The 14,424-nt window shown below is 36.6% G+C and overlaps 2 protein-coding genes across 11 annotated transcripts in view; one reads left to right on the top strand and one right to left on the bottom strand.

Annotated features, from left to right (window-relative positions):
* Window positions 1–138: 138 nt before the first annotated feature.
* myl12.1 (myosin, light chain 12, genome duplicate 1) lies at window positions 139–4,807 on the bottom strand. The gene is made up of 4 exons (XM_007240032.4): window positions 4,696–4,807; window positions 1,961–2,166; window positions 1,396–1,557; window positions 139–954 (listed from the first exon to the last, which is right to left on the bottom strand). Exons 2-4 carry the CDS (start codon window positions 2,142–2,144, stop codon window positions 782–784), a joined length of 519 nt encoding a protein of 172 aa, XP_007240094.1. The 5' UTR covers window positions 2,145–2,166; window positions 4,696–4,807; the 3' UTR covers window positions 139–781.
* A 5,473-nt stretch (window positions 4,808–10,280) lies between these two features.
* Window positions 10,281–14,424, top strand: part of myom1b (myomesin 1b) — a 58,967-nt gene continuing 54,823 nt past the window's right edge. For 9 of the 10 annotated variants that reach the window (XM_022677631.2, XM_022677629.2, XM_022677633.2 and 6 more), the window contains exons 1-2: window positions 10,281–10,393; window positions 11,578–11,788. In XM_022677631.2, the coding sequence (XP_022533352.2) occupies window positions 11,646–11,788 (143 nt within the window). In that variant the 5' untranslated portion in view covers window positions 10,281–10,393; window positions 11,578–11,645. The remainder of the gene's footprint in view (window positions 10,394–11,577; window positions 11,789–14,424) is intronic. The other variant, XM_022677632.2, reaches the window with a different exon arrangement.

The following is a 14,424-nucleotide window of genomic DNA, read 5'->3' as shown; positions in this document are numbered from 1 at the left end:
GACTACACAGCTTTTTAAACCAAAGGGAAATGTAAATCTAGGAAACCCCAACCCCTCCACACTTTTTTTTAGTAAAATTTGACCCTGCCTAAAAAATAATTGAATTATAAAAACACAAAAAAACACAGCAGACTGTAGAAGGGTTTGAGTAATTTATTCAAAAAGTTCATATTTATTATAAAATGTAAAAATTCCGCTAGATCAGACCATGACAGCAAAGGTGCTCGTAGCATCTCACAGACTGCTTCACATTTAAACAGTTTTAAGCACTGAGAAACTGGAGCTTTTAGAGGTCTGAAACTGGTAAGTGCATGTGTGTCTGTCAGGTCAAATTAAAGGTACACTCAATACAGGGAACAAAATCTAGAAACTAAATATAATCCAAACCTCTTGATTAATCATGCACAAAAAAAACCTTCACCATTTCCCCAGGTACAACCTACCCAACAACCAACGTGAGTTCAGAGTGAATGGGGTTGAAGCCAACCACACATACACATATACACCACCAGCATAACCGTGCATGACGCTTAACTCTTACTTGACCTGTTTAGTATGATACAATTTCAACAAAAAGATATAATTCATCCCGACATAATCAGTGATCTGTGAAGGCCTAGTCCCCTTTTCCCAGAGAGTGTAACTTTAACTCGAACACGCAAACACACAGCAGTGTTGTTGGCAGCGTTTCAGAAGGGCTCCAGAAGCATTAGACAAGGTTCCACTAGTGGAGAAGGGGGATTAAGAGGAAGGGCTGGCAATGCATGGAGGTTTTCTAGGTTTAATCGTCCTTGTCTTTGGCTCCATGTTTGAGGATACGTGTGAACTCCACATAGTTGAAGTTGCTCTTTTTGTCAATGGGCGCCTCCCTGAAGAGCTCATCCACTTCCTCGTCTGTAAATCGGTCTCCCATCGTGGTCAGAAGCTCTCGCAGGTAGTCTTCCTGAATGAAACCTGAGTAGAGAGAAGGAAAAGTATTGATTTTATTATGGTGTTATCTGCTTTTTTTCACAGCTGAAATAAACACACTTAGAAATCTGAGAGGTCCCAAATACCCAGGGTCAATACTAAAATGTGTCTGTGGAAAGATATAAAATTACTGTTACTTGTAAAGCTTTAATTATTAGGAAGCTACGTATTAGAATGCCTAGAACAATGAACAGAGCAATTAATGACTACAAGAAAGAATGTTAATAAAGATTGCTCAACAAAATGTTAAGTACTATCACAAAGCATTTATGAGTATAGCACAATAATACAGTGTTGCATAAAATCTGCTAAAATTCACAAAAATGAATGTCAAAAAATATTCACAGCATGTTTCCCTACATATTTACAGGCCTAAATGTGGATTGTAGTCACTTTAGCAATGCCCAAGAGGATGAAGAGGCTTACCAGTGCCTTCCTCATCAAAGCAGGCAAAGGCGTTGCGGATCACATCCTCTGGGTCAGTGCCGTTCAGCTTCTCTCCAAACATGGTGAGGAACATTGTGAAGTTAATGGGCCCTGGAGCTTCAGTCATCATCGCCTCTAAATAGTCATCTGTCGGGTTCTTGCCTGAATAAAAGTTACATATATACGTTAAAAAAAAAAAAAAGTTTTTTTCCAGTTTTTTTGGTTTAAGATTTTCCAAATCTACATTAAATAGATTGATTATCCCAATCAATCTATTTATTCTCATTATTCTTCTACACTTAGTTCCAGGTGGGAACAGTTGCTTAGCCACCATATACCAAGTTCTTGCATTAACATTGTCATCTGTGCCCTGGTTAATTCTCCTGCACTGATAATGTTCATGTGCAGAATGGAAAAGGACATCTTGTAATGACCAGTGTTAATGACTCTGCTAATGTGTTTATATTATACTGTATCCACACATTTTGCTTGCTGGAGTAATGGGGACTATGCTATGTTCTTGCTTAGTATCTTTAAAAAAAACTTGCATTTTGTGAAGCCTTACCCAGAGACGCCAGCATGTCGTGCAGATCTTCCTTGTCTACAAATCCATCACGATTCTGATCAATCATGTTAAAGGCCTCCTTAAACTCCTGGATCTGTGACTGGTCAAACATAGCGAAGACATTGGAAGTTGCGCGCTGAGGGCGCTTCTTGGTGGTCTTTCCCTTTGCACGTTTGCTTGACATGTTGGCTCTGTTGTGTTTTTACCTAAAAAGAAAGTCAACGTTTTTAAACTTGATCACGAGAAATCAATACAGCAGAGAGCCCTCATAACAACAAATTAAACACAATAATGATAAAACTGTGATCTGCAATATTTTTTCTCACTGTTGCCCAACATTGGTTCAGCTAAAAGCTGTGAAAAGCATTTTAAAAATAGGCAGAGTGGCCAAAGTAATTACCTAAAATAGGATTTAAGCAGTCATGCCCAGCAAAGCGAGTCTAGGACAAATCTAACAATGTAATGATGATGACCAAACAGCCTGTGCTTCCTCTATAAAAGGAAACGCTAGGCTCTTAGTTGTTTTTCCCCCCCTCACAGAGATAAAAATAATATATTACACAGCCAGATTAGGAAAGTGCTTTTTACCATTGTCTGTTTGCACTTTTATTTAAATTTGAGATTTTTAAGATGAGCAATAATCAATTGTTTTGGCATACAGGTTTTCATAAAATGCTCATGGTTGATTAAACAAAAACTAGTTAAACTGGGGTGGATGCCAGACCATTATAAAAGAAAATAGCCACCTAGCTGTCCTTAACAACCCTAATTACTCAGCACTCTGGAATTCATTCAGAGTCAGCGTTGAGCTATCTGCCATGCCAATCAGCCTCTCCTTAGTAGGAGAAGACAATCAATAAAGCCTATATACAGTACAATGAACATTCAAAAGTCATAAGACACTAAATTATTAGGCCAAATGTGACTAGAAAGCTGTGCAGAAACTGTCCTATATTTTTTTTACCCATGAGACTGCTATACATAGAGCTACCAGTACAAGTTAACCCAGTTAATGCGGTCGAGGCCTGTGAAAAAGAGAGAGAGGGCAAAAAAAGAAAGAAGCTGAAAATGCAACAGTTATGCAGTGATGAGTTATTTGTAATGATTAGACTGACCTTTATTGTTATCTACCTTAATTTACAGCAGTATTATTTGTGTCCACTTGAGTTTTTGGCATGCCATCTGAAGTAGTGATTATATTAGATTAAATTTGCTTCAAACCTTCAGAAGTGCTCAAGAATGGAATTGTTTATGACACTGAAGGATTTAAAAAAGCAATGAACTCTCAATGTGTTGTACAACTGTAGAATATTATTGGTATTACTTCTAGCTAATACTGTTATTTTGGGGGGTTATTTTATTTGTATTGAGTGCCTTCAACCATGTAACCTATGCTAGCTATATTATGTACAGTTTATAATGTTGAATCTTGCTGATTTCTTATTCAGCTTCAATCATATATACAAATATACACCCTATTCCGTGAGTTTATTAGATCAAACATGATTAGATATGATGGCCGATGTTCTGCACTGGTACTGCATGGGAGAAAGCTGAAAAACAACCAAGAGGTAGGTCATACGTTTTAGAGAGGAAACGTTATTCATCATTTATGTCTTGGCTAACTGAAGAGCTAGCTAGATTAGATGATTTATTTAGGGTTTAGATGTCAATCAAACCATTTCTTTAAGATAACCAAACATACGACGAGCTATGGAAGCTATATAAAATATAACCCATAAACGGAAATCTATTTTTTGAATATTGATACCCATCTCAAAATTTAATCGGATAAACTCAGTGAGCAGCTCATTCATGTTTGTTTTTTATTGTGTGGACATGACTTTAAATATTTTAAGGCTAAATTCATAATGTAATTTAAATTACAACAATTTACAAAGTATTATTATGATTATTATTATTATTATTATTATTATCATTTTGTTCTAAAAACAAGGTCAGAACTAATTACATGGAATGTAAAACATTCATTTAAGCATTTTAATGGTTATATATGTTAGAACATACCTATAGAAGTAACGTTAAATAAGACAATTTTAAAAAGAGCTGGTTAGTTTTTGTCTACATCACTATCCCAGTATAACGTTACCTAATTAAGATTAGCTGCATTTTGTAGTTAAAAGAGATGAAATGAACAAGCATTGTGTTCACTGTGAGCGCTGTAAAAACTTCACACGGCTTTTAAAAGGTCTGTGACATAGACACACGTATCTCCACTGTTTTTGAGATAAAATCAGCTGTAAAAACTTGGGCAGAGAGGAAAAGCCCAATCACAGATAGCTAGGTAAGGTTAGTTAGCAGGCTAGCGCAATAAAAGCTGGTGTGTAGCTGCGGCCAACTGAGAGCTAACCAACCGTAGCTCGTTTCAATGCAAATAAATCTATATTCGATCTAAAATACCCAACAACCTAGCTACTAACTACACATACAGTAACGGTACTCTAGTAAAACACGCGTTACATTTATAAAAACGACGTACTGTCGCATTACAGCTCATCTCAATCCCAGTAACTGCCATCGATAGCTAAGGCTAGCTGTCTGTTAACATACAGCGCTAACGTTAGCGTTACATCCGGCTTTACTCAGAGGTTAATACACGGTTTACTGTCAGTGTAAAAACACCAGCGCCTAATATTCCACAGCACATAAATACAAACAAGCGTATAAATACGAAACTATCGTGTTTTAGCTAAAAACAAGGCTCAAAATCTCACCCGACACCCGACGAACAAACGGCCTGATGAGCTCAGTTCAACCACCGCCCAAACTTCCTCATAACCTCCCCGCGCTGGGTTCCGCTCAGGCTGACCAGACCGGACTAACTGTGAGAATAGGGGTGTTGTAGACTGCAGCTGTGTGGCAAATTACACATAAAATTAATAAACGGAGTATTTATAAAACATTAAACACCTAGTTTACAAAAGTATTGTACTGTGTAGTCATTTAAATCGTTTTATAGCGCTAGCTACATAACTTAACAAATCCTACACATTCCGAGCACCCCTATGTGCTACGATTTGGTTCATCCACATACACCCAGTGTCTTGTCTACGTAGACGTTTCCAAACATGTCCATATAGGGGGCTGTAAAAATTCTTTAGAAGAAAGAGCTCCCAGCTATTCCCTCTGAGGATGCCCACCCATTCATCTGTTTACACACCGTACTCACTAGCTTCTTCTAACATTTATACATTATGATTTATATAATTATCCTATATTTTTTTCTCTGCCTGCTACAGAATTTAAGTCTGTTTTTAATTGTTTTAACCGTCTATGGCATGAATTATGTTTTTTGGGAGAAAAAATAACATTTTAAACGCTTTGGAGTCCCTGTGGGTTTATTAAATATAGGTTTCTATTTTTATTTTGATAACACATTGATCATTTAAATCAGAAGTTTTGAAGCAAGGAAGCTACCAAAACATGCAGGAGTGGTCTAAAGTTAAATTTAAAAGATTTACCTCTGCTATGGGATGTAAACAGTGGCTTTTAGGTTGTGTTTCCTCTTGAAACCCTTAGGAATATTTATTAAATTATCCCAAAACTAACACATTTCTGTCTTAATCTTATGTGGATATCTTATGTTAAAATCTGATTTTATTTGGTTCTTTGTCATAGTTTCTTTTTTTATATTTTACCCCTAAAATATCCTCTTATTTACAATGTAATTATATGCAGCATGTATTGTCTTTCTACAAAAAAAAATCCGTGATTCAATGACAATAACAATACAATATATTGTATTGTTGACAATGACAGTACAATATATTGGAACATAGAATTTGTGTGGCATCTCATGAGTTTTTACAGTTCCTACACAGTCCCTACAGGGGCCTTCTAGGCATTCAAGATCCAATGAGTTCATGAAAACTTGGCTAATTTCCATGATTATTTATTACATATAACCTATAGTCTTCTTTTAAAACTAATTCTAAAAATGCTCAAATAGGATTTTTATACTATCTATGTCTACACAGCCATGGAGTTAGAAATTCACTGGTAGAAATAATAATTCAAATTGTAGGCTCTTTACTGCCACATTCAGTCAATTATATGTCAATGTCTGCAAATATATTATTATTTTTTTTAATATGTGCTCAGTCTAGAACAAACAAAACTGTTTGAGCTCATCATCAGCTTAGTGCTAAGCACTACTGAGTACTACCATGATTATCATGCAGGTGTGTCTTTTCTTTTTTTAAATAAGCATTGACTTTTGTAGAATTGTATGTGTGTTGAAAGCCTAGCACTAGGCCTAAGAGTCACTGTCAGCCAACACAAAAATAATATTTATTTTGTGTATAAAAGAAGAATAACAAATAAATAAATATGCTTTATATAAATATACATTTGAGACATGGCGGATCATAAATACAGTTTTAGACCAGAACAGACTGATGGTAAAACAGATAAAGCTACTTGCAGTTGAAACTTTGGATTTAGTAGAGGATCAAAGAAACCTGGAATTAGAATGAAGGCAAAGAAGGTCAAGCCATTATAACTGCCTTATTAAGTAATGTTATAGCCTTATTTTAACTTCTAATCAATCTTTTGACTGATAGCCAGCGAAGACAGGCTAGTGTTGGGATACACTGCACCACTAAAACCTTGCAAAGGCATTACTGAAGATTTTATTACCTATTATTTATTATCATCCTCAACACATGAAGGAGAAACTATATTGCCTGGACAATGTTCCCTCACAATGCCAAGAGATGGTATCTGGTTGTTCTTTAAGCACAGACATCAGAACATTCTAAAATTAAAAGTGAGGACAGTCTACAGTCTGAATCTGTCTTGAATTAAGTCATCTTGAATGAAGTCACAAAGTATATACTTTTTCAGTGATAAGAGTCAAATGTGAGAATATTCTTCTAACCAGGATTCCTCTTTTCCATTTATAGCAGGCTTGACTTTTCTAACTTCAGAGATTTCCAGTCTCCATTCCTTTTCCCCTTTCTTTTGCATAATATAATATTACAATATTGCCTGTTCTGTACTGTGCACATAATCTAAGTATGTCATATGCGGACTTCTTGTTTAACTCCTGTATGTCCATAACCGGGTCAAAATTTTTAATACAGTGCTAAAGTAAAGCTTAGTGTATTCCACATAAAGAATTATTCGAACAGTCAAACATGGAGGTGGTAGTTTAACCTTTTGGTGCATGGTGGTCCTTGTAAGAAACCTCATAGTTTTTTAAATCTCTTTAGTTTTTCTTGCAATTGTGTTTAAAGAGGAAATATCTACATTTTAGTAAAATGTAGTACACAAGAATTTATATGACAATTATAGTTTTTCTCCATAGCTGGGTCTGTCCCTGCTAACACTGATGTTTAAACAACCCAGTGGATATTTTGTGTGCTTTTTTAAATTGTATTTTTGAGCACATAAATCTGCTACTGTTATTAAATAAAAAGCACAAATACAGACGTCTCAAGTCTCCCGGACATTGCATGAGTCAACCGCATATCAATATCAACAGCTCCTTGATGCCCGCAAGTCAGATAAGTCTAGAATCTCGAACGAGTGGCTCAAGAGTGAACACAACTGCGCACACAGGCAACACAGACTTTTTTCCCCAATCGCGTGCGTGAAAGAGAAGGAGAGGGAGAGAAATGCGCTCCCCTCATGTGCATACTCATGATCTGCATGCAAAACAGAGAGGGTTCTGATTGGTCTGTTCTTTGCAAAGAATCTGTGAGTCAGCCAATCAGTTTTTAGTGTGGGCGGGCAGTGTCCCCAAACCCCCCCCCCCTTTGAACAGGATGCATTCAGTGAGACAGAGTAACTACCCTTGATACAGTGTAGCATTCTGACTACTCTTAAGTACATCCATGTCTGGTCAAAGTAATAAACAATGAAATGTGCACACCTGTATAAGTTGTGAGTTGTCATTGAGTAAGTTGTGAGTAAGATTGAAGACTGATTGATAGCATAATCATTAAAATATTTTTGGTGTGATTTCAAGGCCTGATAGTAGATGCCAGGTGGTTAGAACATTCCATTTCGCTATTTGTAACGTCACATGTGCACTGGGAATACATCATACAATGCATTACTATCTAGCATTTGGCAAGAAGTGTGACTCTCACAGAAATCACATCTACATTCACTGTAGGAGGCCACACGCATATCCCACAGGACAGTGAAGAATTCTTTAGCTTCCATGGGACATGGAACAAATACTAGGACTACATGATATACTAATTCCCGTCCCAAGACATGTGAAATGTCAAGGTATAGTGTCTATATATGTAACATATGCATGATCACTTTTTCCATGTAGTTCACGTATCAGATTCCTGTCTGGACAAATACAAACATATGCAAACATTCTTCAAATTCTGTTGTTATCTTTATTGTTCACTTCAAAAAAGAACTAAATAATAAATAATAAAATAAAATAGAGTGAAGGACGTTTGAGACTTTCCCAACATGTAAACCCAGGGCATTAATTATTTAAAACATACTCAGGTTAACAGACAATTCTTGTTCACACAGAAAGGTCTAAAGTGTCCTCACGTGTTGTGGCCCCGTCCAGGTCCAGGAGAAATGTAAGACTGGTGCCAATTTACCATAAAATAGACAATAAAACTTGACATTCAAAACCACCAGCTCCCCTGGGACACTTTAAGGTGGAATGAGTGGTACGTGAGAGAGGTAACAATAGCTTGGGCTATTGTTAGGTGGAAGACAGCTGTGTGGAGCTTTACAGCCATAGAGTCTCTACTAGTTAAGATTAGATACACCAGTAGGTTATGTTATGGTTAATATGGACAACTAGTTCCTTTTGACTGCCTGTTTTTTTTCTTATACAGTTTAGATTTCCATGTATGGACGAGAAAGTGAGAGAGAACTGAGTTACTGTAATATTCACATTTTGAGAGACTTTAAGTTTAATACCACTACATTTTAGAGTCATTTTTTTCAGTCCATTATGTAAAGTACCAGTCAACATTTTGGATACACATCTACTCATTTAATGCATTTTTATTTTTATTTCATAGAGAAAAAATATTCAAACCAAATAATGTGGTACTTTATTTGGAATTATTTTGTAAAAAAAAAAAAAGGGGGTTTATATTTTTAATTCTTCTAAGTAGCCACATTTAGCTTTGATGACATTTGGTATTTTTTCAGTGGCTTCATGAGGTGAAGTCACCTGAAATAGCTTTCTCAGCGTCTTCCTGGAGGTGCCGTGGCTGTGTTTCCTGCATACTGTGAAGCTCCAGTTTATCCCAAATCATTCATCTCAGTGGGGTTTAGGTCAGGGGATTTTGGAGAACAAACACTTTTTTTGTCCCTTAATTGTTTTCATATATTTAATATTAATGTACAATGTAGAAAATAAATTAAATAAAGAAACAAAGGAAAACATTGAATGAGAAGGTGTGTCCAAATATTTTATTGTACTTCATACTGGAGCTTCATTTCAGTCAGGTTTACAGTCTCACAGATGTCACATAATTAATACACTTACCACCATGCACATTTCCTTCACCACCACACAAGAGTAGGGTTGCCACCTCCTGTGGAGTCAAAATATAAACATAGACATAGACATATATATATATATATATATATATATATATATATATATATATATATATATATATATATATATATACATACATATAGTCAAATGGTCAAGAATAGTCAAAAACATATAGTGGCTTTTTTATTTTATATTGTTTTATATAAACGTGATATATATTTTATAAACTGATATATATATTTTTACATAAGAAAATACAGAGGATGCCCTACGAACATTTTTAGTTTAGGAAATATACATTAAATAATAAACATTTTCTCTTCACGTATTTATTTATTTATTTATTTATTTATCTATTTATTAACTGTTAATTCATAAGTATGAATTGTTCTTTAAACGGCCATATATAATATTTATATATTATTGTATATTAAGTATAATAATTTGATCACTGATATATTTTGGCCAAAGCACAACCAGGTAGAAAATTATCATTATTGATTATTATAATTAGGAAATACATTTATAGAAATACGGAATAAATCGAATTTAATCTTTTTTTTAACATATAACAGATATATGTTACAGACTATTCTGTGTTTTTACGGTACGGGTGGAAACCCTAACTGAGAGCAGCGGTAATTATCTTATCACTGTACGTAACCTATCTGCAGAAACCCGCCGGTGAGCGCGAGAGTCCCGGCTGTTAGCTGCTATATTTATCAGCCTCCGTGGCCATAAAAGGTCCTGAGAGGTGCTTCGACATTCCGCCCCGGGGCTGCATTATTTTAGTTGGGTGGACGGGCAGCAGTCCCTGTCCACAGCGCAGCGTCCGCTCGCCCTCCGCTCCCTCGGATTTGTTGATCATACCGCCCCCGGACTCGGAGCTTTCAGGCAGCAGCTGTTCGGATAAGGTGAGAGGAGCCGAGGCCCCAGTGTGTGGACTGACCCTGCACTGAGAGTGTGCCAGCTAACAGAGCAAGGACAGGTTCACTGGGCTGTGTTTTGACTAACCTAGCTAGTTAACATTGAGAAAACAGTGCAAAACAAATGTTTTGGTGCTTCAGTGATATGTGACCTGTATAAAGATGCATGGTATTGCCAAGATATTATAGCAAGCGTATTGAGTTTTTCTGACTGTGGATTATTATGATGGAGACTGTGAAGACTGCAGTGCATGGTGTTGGTGTGTTTGGATTTTTTATTCTTTGAAAGTTTACTCTAGACCAGTATATTTAGACTCAACCATGGTCCTGGAGGCCCTGCACCTATTAGTGTTTTCCCTAGTCCCAGTTCACCTGCTCCTGGACCAAATACTCAGCTTAGACCCCCAGTATTGAGTTAAATTGGTGTATTAAAACAGGAAAAGCACTAAAATATGCTGGGCAGTGGATTTCTAAGACCAGTGTTGAGTAACACCAGACCAAAGGTTTGGGATTTTAAACTCTGGATGCTAAAATGATCTAAAGTCTTTCTAATTCAGAATTTTGTCACGAATGATAATATACTTTTACACTGTACATATGCATCATTTTTTGCATTTGTATTTTTTATGGTTTGAATTGCTGCTGGTTGAGGCCTCAATTAAGCCAAAATAACAGATAACATTAAGAACTAATATATTGTTCGTAACTATTGATGCAAAATAAAATGTCACACTTTGAAAAGCTAATACATGACATGACTAAAATCAAGAATTTAGTTTAAATTTACAATGAATTCGTATTTGTAATGTACAGTTTTTAACAGTGCAGTTTGATGTTTAATACAGATAAACAGATAAAAGTTAATCAGTTATGCACTAAATGTTAAAAATATGGAGATTACATTTTGGAACTTATATTTTTCTGTACACAAAAGAATATAACTTTATGACTTGAAGTAGGATGATATTAAATGGATGTAATTTCATGAAAATTCCTTTTATATGTTTTATGTTATGGCTACTTTGTCCTCCTTCTTTATTAATGCTAACTGAACTTTACCTTTACTTTCTCAATGACAAAGTCAAATTTAAACTAGTCTAAAGCAATGTAACAGAACAAATATTAAGTTTAGCCATATTTAAATTTAATTATGTTCTTTAACATGTGTTTAGACATTTTAAGACTTCAGAGTAAGAGGCCGTCTAGCAGAGGCTATAGGCACTGATCTAAGGAGACCAGCATGTCGGGATCAATGCCGTTCTACCAGAAGCACCACCGTCACTATGACCGTAACTATCGTAGCCGGGAGACAGAGTCTGCGGTCAGCCAGTACCAGCAGACGTCCAGCAGATACTCCGCCCGCAGCAGCAGCTCCACCCAGGGGTAAGAGGGTGTTACCAAGGAAGGGGGAGTGAGCCACCTTACACTATCATCCTTTAACCTCAGCTCACATCTCCTAAACACCCTCTGTTAACTTTTCCTTTAGCCTAGAACATCCTTGATCCTACCTGATTTCACCAGAGCACCCAAACCTTCCTTCTTCCCTTTCCTCCATTCATGCAGCTTGAATCCTGCATGGTCTGAAAAATTCCTATTCCTATTCTTTGGCGAAACTGCATGGTTTAGAAAAAGTTCTCTGCATGTTGGTTCCATTTGTTTACAGATTAGCGTTTAGCTAGCTTTGGGTTAGTCAGCCTGGATTAGAAGGTTTGGTCTTATTTTTGCGTGGATACAGGTTAGTTGGTATCTGCTAGTAGTATAGAGGTCTAAGCAACATTCGTTTACAATTTTTTTTTCAGCTTTTCAGGTTTAGTGGTTTCTGTTTCTGTGCTGTAGAAATGTGGGGTTAAGCTTTGTTTAACTGTAAGGATATTGTTCAGTCTGGCTTTAATTTTTAGAGTGAATGTTCAGAATGTTCTGCTGCTTTTACTGAGGGTTTGTATTTGTCTTATTTTAAGTTGTTTAGGGATATAATAGTTATAGCTATGTTTTTTTTTTACCTCAGAAGTCAAATGTCGAAGCTGGAAGTTGACTGCATTCCAGGTAGATATGTCAACTGGTTTGACAATTGCTTAATGCGCGTTTTATGCATCCATACACCATAAAAAAACATGTCCACAGATATAGAACAATACTATATATGAGACCCAAATATGCAAGCAGAAGTGTTAATAAACTTTGTAATCCCCCGTTTTCTACCAATTTAGCTGGATCAATTTTTCACTAGTGATGCCACAACACAAGGAGGCTGAAGACTAAAACATTTTTCCCCCGACACATGTGAAGTCAGATCACAGACGCCTTGTATTGATAGACATCACCATAGAAGTAATGAGGGAAAAGAGCACCATCTAAGCCACCCAGAGAGAGCAAGGCCAATTGTTCTCTCTAGGGGCTCCAGCAGCTGATGTCAAGCTGCATGACTGGGATTCAAACCGTTGATCTCCCGATCATAGTGGCAGCGCTTTAGACCACTGAATACCACTGCTTTTACTGCTGTTGGTGTGTGGTGCAGCCTTCTTGGCTTTTTGAACTCGGCTTTACTGAGTAATATGAATTCTGAATAGGGTAAGCAGTTATAATTCCTGTAATTTCAGCATCCCAGTTTAAATGAAATGCATCATACGTTTTATTTATGTGCATGGACATTGTTTAGACAAGCTGCAATGGATCTTTTAAGCCATGCTAAGGCTAATGCTAATCCATGTGGCTTGTTAGTTTGGATTTACTGTGGGTTAAGGTGAGGCAGCTTTCTGTTTTTGATCCTGGTGCTTTAGTGGAGTTCAGCTCTAGTCGGAAAGGTATGTTGCACATATTTTTCTGATTTAAACTCTGTGGTACATGCTCTCTAAAGGCTTACATGTACATTTGCATCCATAGTGAAAATCAGCTTAAGTGGAATGTGGCAGTTATATAATAGCTTGTTATGGTATGTAGTGTATGCCTGAAACTGGAAACTAGAAACCCCCAAACATCCAACTCAAGTCTTCTGGCATTTAAAGAGCAGGTTTCATGAAATGCGTTTGTCTTTTGCGTGTGTTCTTGTTATGACATAAACAACATATTACATGTTTCCAGCCTTGTACCAGGCTCTATATAGACACACAGACACAGACATAAGTTAGTCCACAGGGCTCTCCCTGGGTGTTTTCATAGATGTCAGACTTTAAAGGGACTATTAGGTTATCATCATTTTGTCACTTTAAAGTTGGACAGCGTTACAGTTTGTTAGGTATTCTGTGGGAGCTCTCTTATCCTCAGCTGAGCATAAAAGCAATAGTAAACACCTAAGGTGTAGAAATCATTAGATCAACCGCAGAAGAAAGTATTTATATCTGAGTCTGGAGTTCATGTTCCACAGTCTTGGATTTCCAGTGACGTAAATAAGGCAACATGTCTAGCGTCCATGGGTATTATTTTGTCTGCAGGATTTCAGGAAGGGGCAATGTTGAATAAAAATCAGCAGTGTTCTTACGTCTCTTTTTCTGAGTAAATAGTTGCTGTTAGCTGTTTTTTTTTCTATTTTACTCAGACGAAAACACTCAGCAGCAGGAGCTCCCCTGAAAAAGTGCTGTTCTTATTTTTCTTCAGGCATGACAGAGTGTTTAACTCCACAGAGCTAAACTACCATTACTCCAGTGTGTTAGCTTGTTATGCTAACTGGTTAGCATTGGCTACCGAGCTTTATCTGTTCCTCTTATATCTTGCTCCATAGGGATGTGTGTATGGATTATGTATTACCAGTTAAATATAGGTTCTCAGCTGAGTCTGGAGTTCATGTTCCACAGTCTTGGATTTCCAGTGACGTAAATAAGGCAACATGTCTAGCGTCCATGGGTATTATTTTGTCTGCAGGATTTCAGGAAGGGGCAATGTTGAATAAAAATCAGCAGTGTTCTTACATGCAACCAAATGACACATTTAATGTATATGTGTGTGTTGGTTATGGTTATTGGTTTATTATTATGGCAGTAATAAATCACATGTGGACATTTAATCATGTGTAAAGCAACATTGTG

Source organism: Astyanax mexicanus, chromosome 8, assembly GCF_023375975.1.
Source record: "Astyanax mexicanus isolate ESR-SI-001 chromosome 8, AstMex3_surface, whole genome shotgun sequence".
Taxonomy (NCBI): Eukaryota; Metazoa; Chordata; class Actinopteri; order Characiformes; family Acestrorhamphidae; genus Astyanax; species Astyanax mexicanus.
Note: the sequence above shows the minus strand (reverse complement) of the source record. Positions and strands in the feature narration are given on the sequence as shown.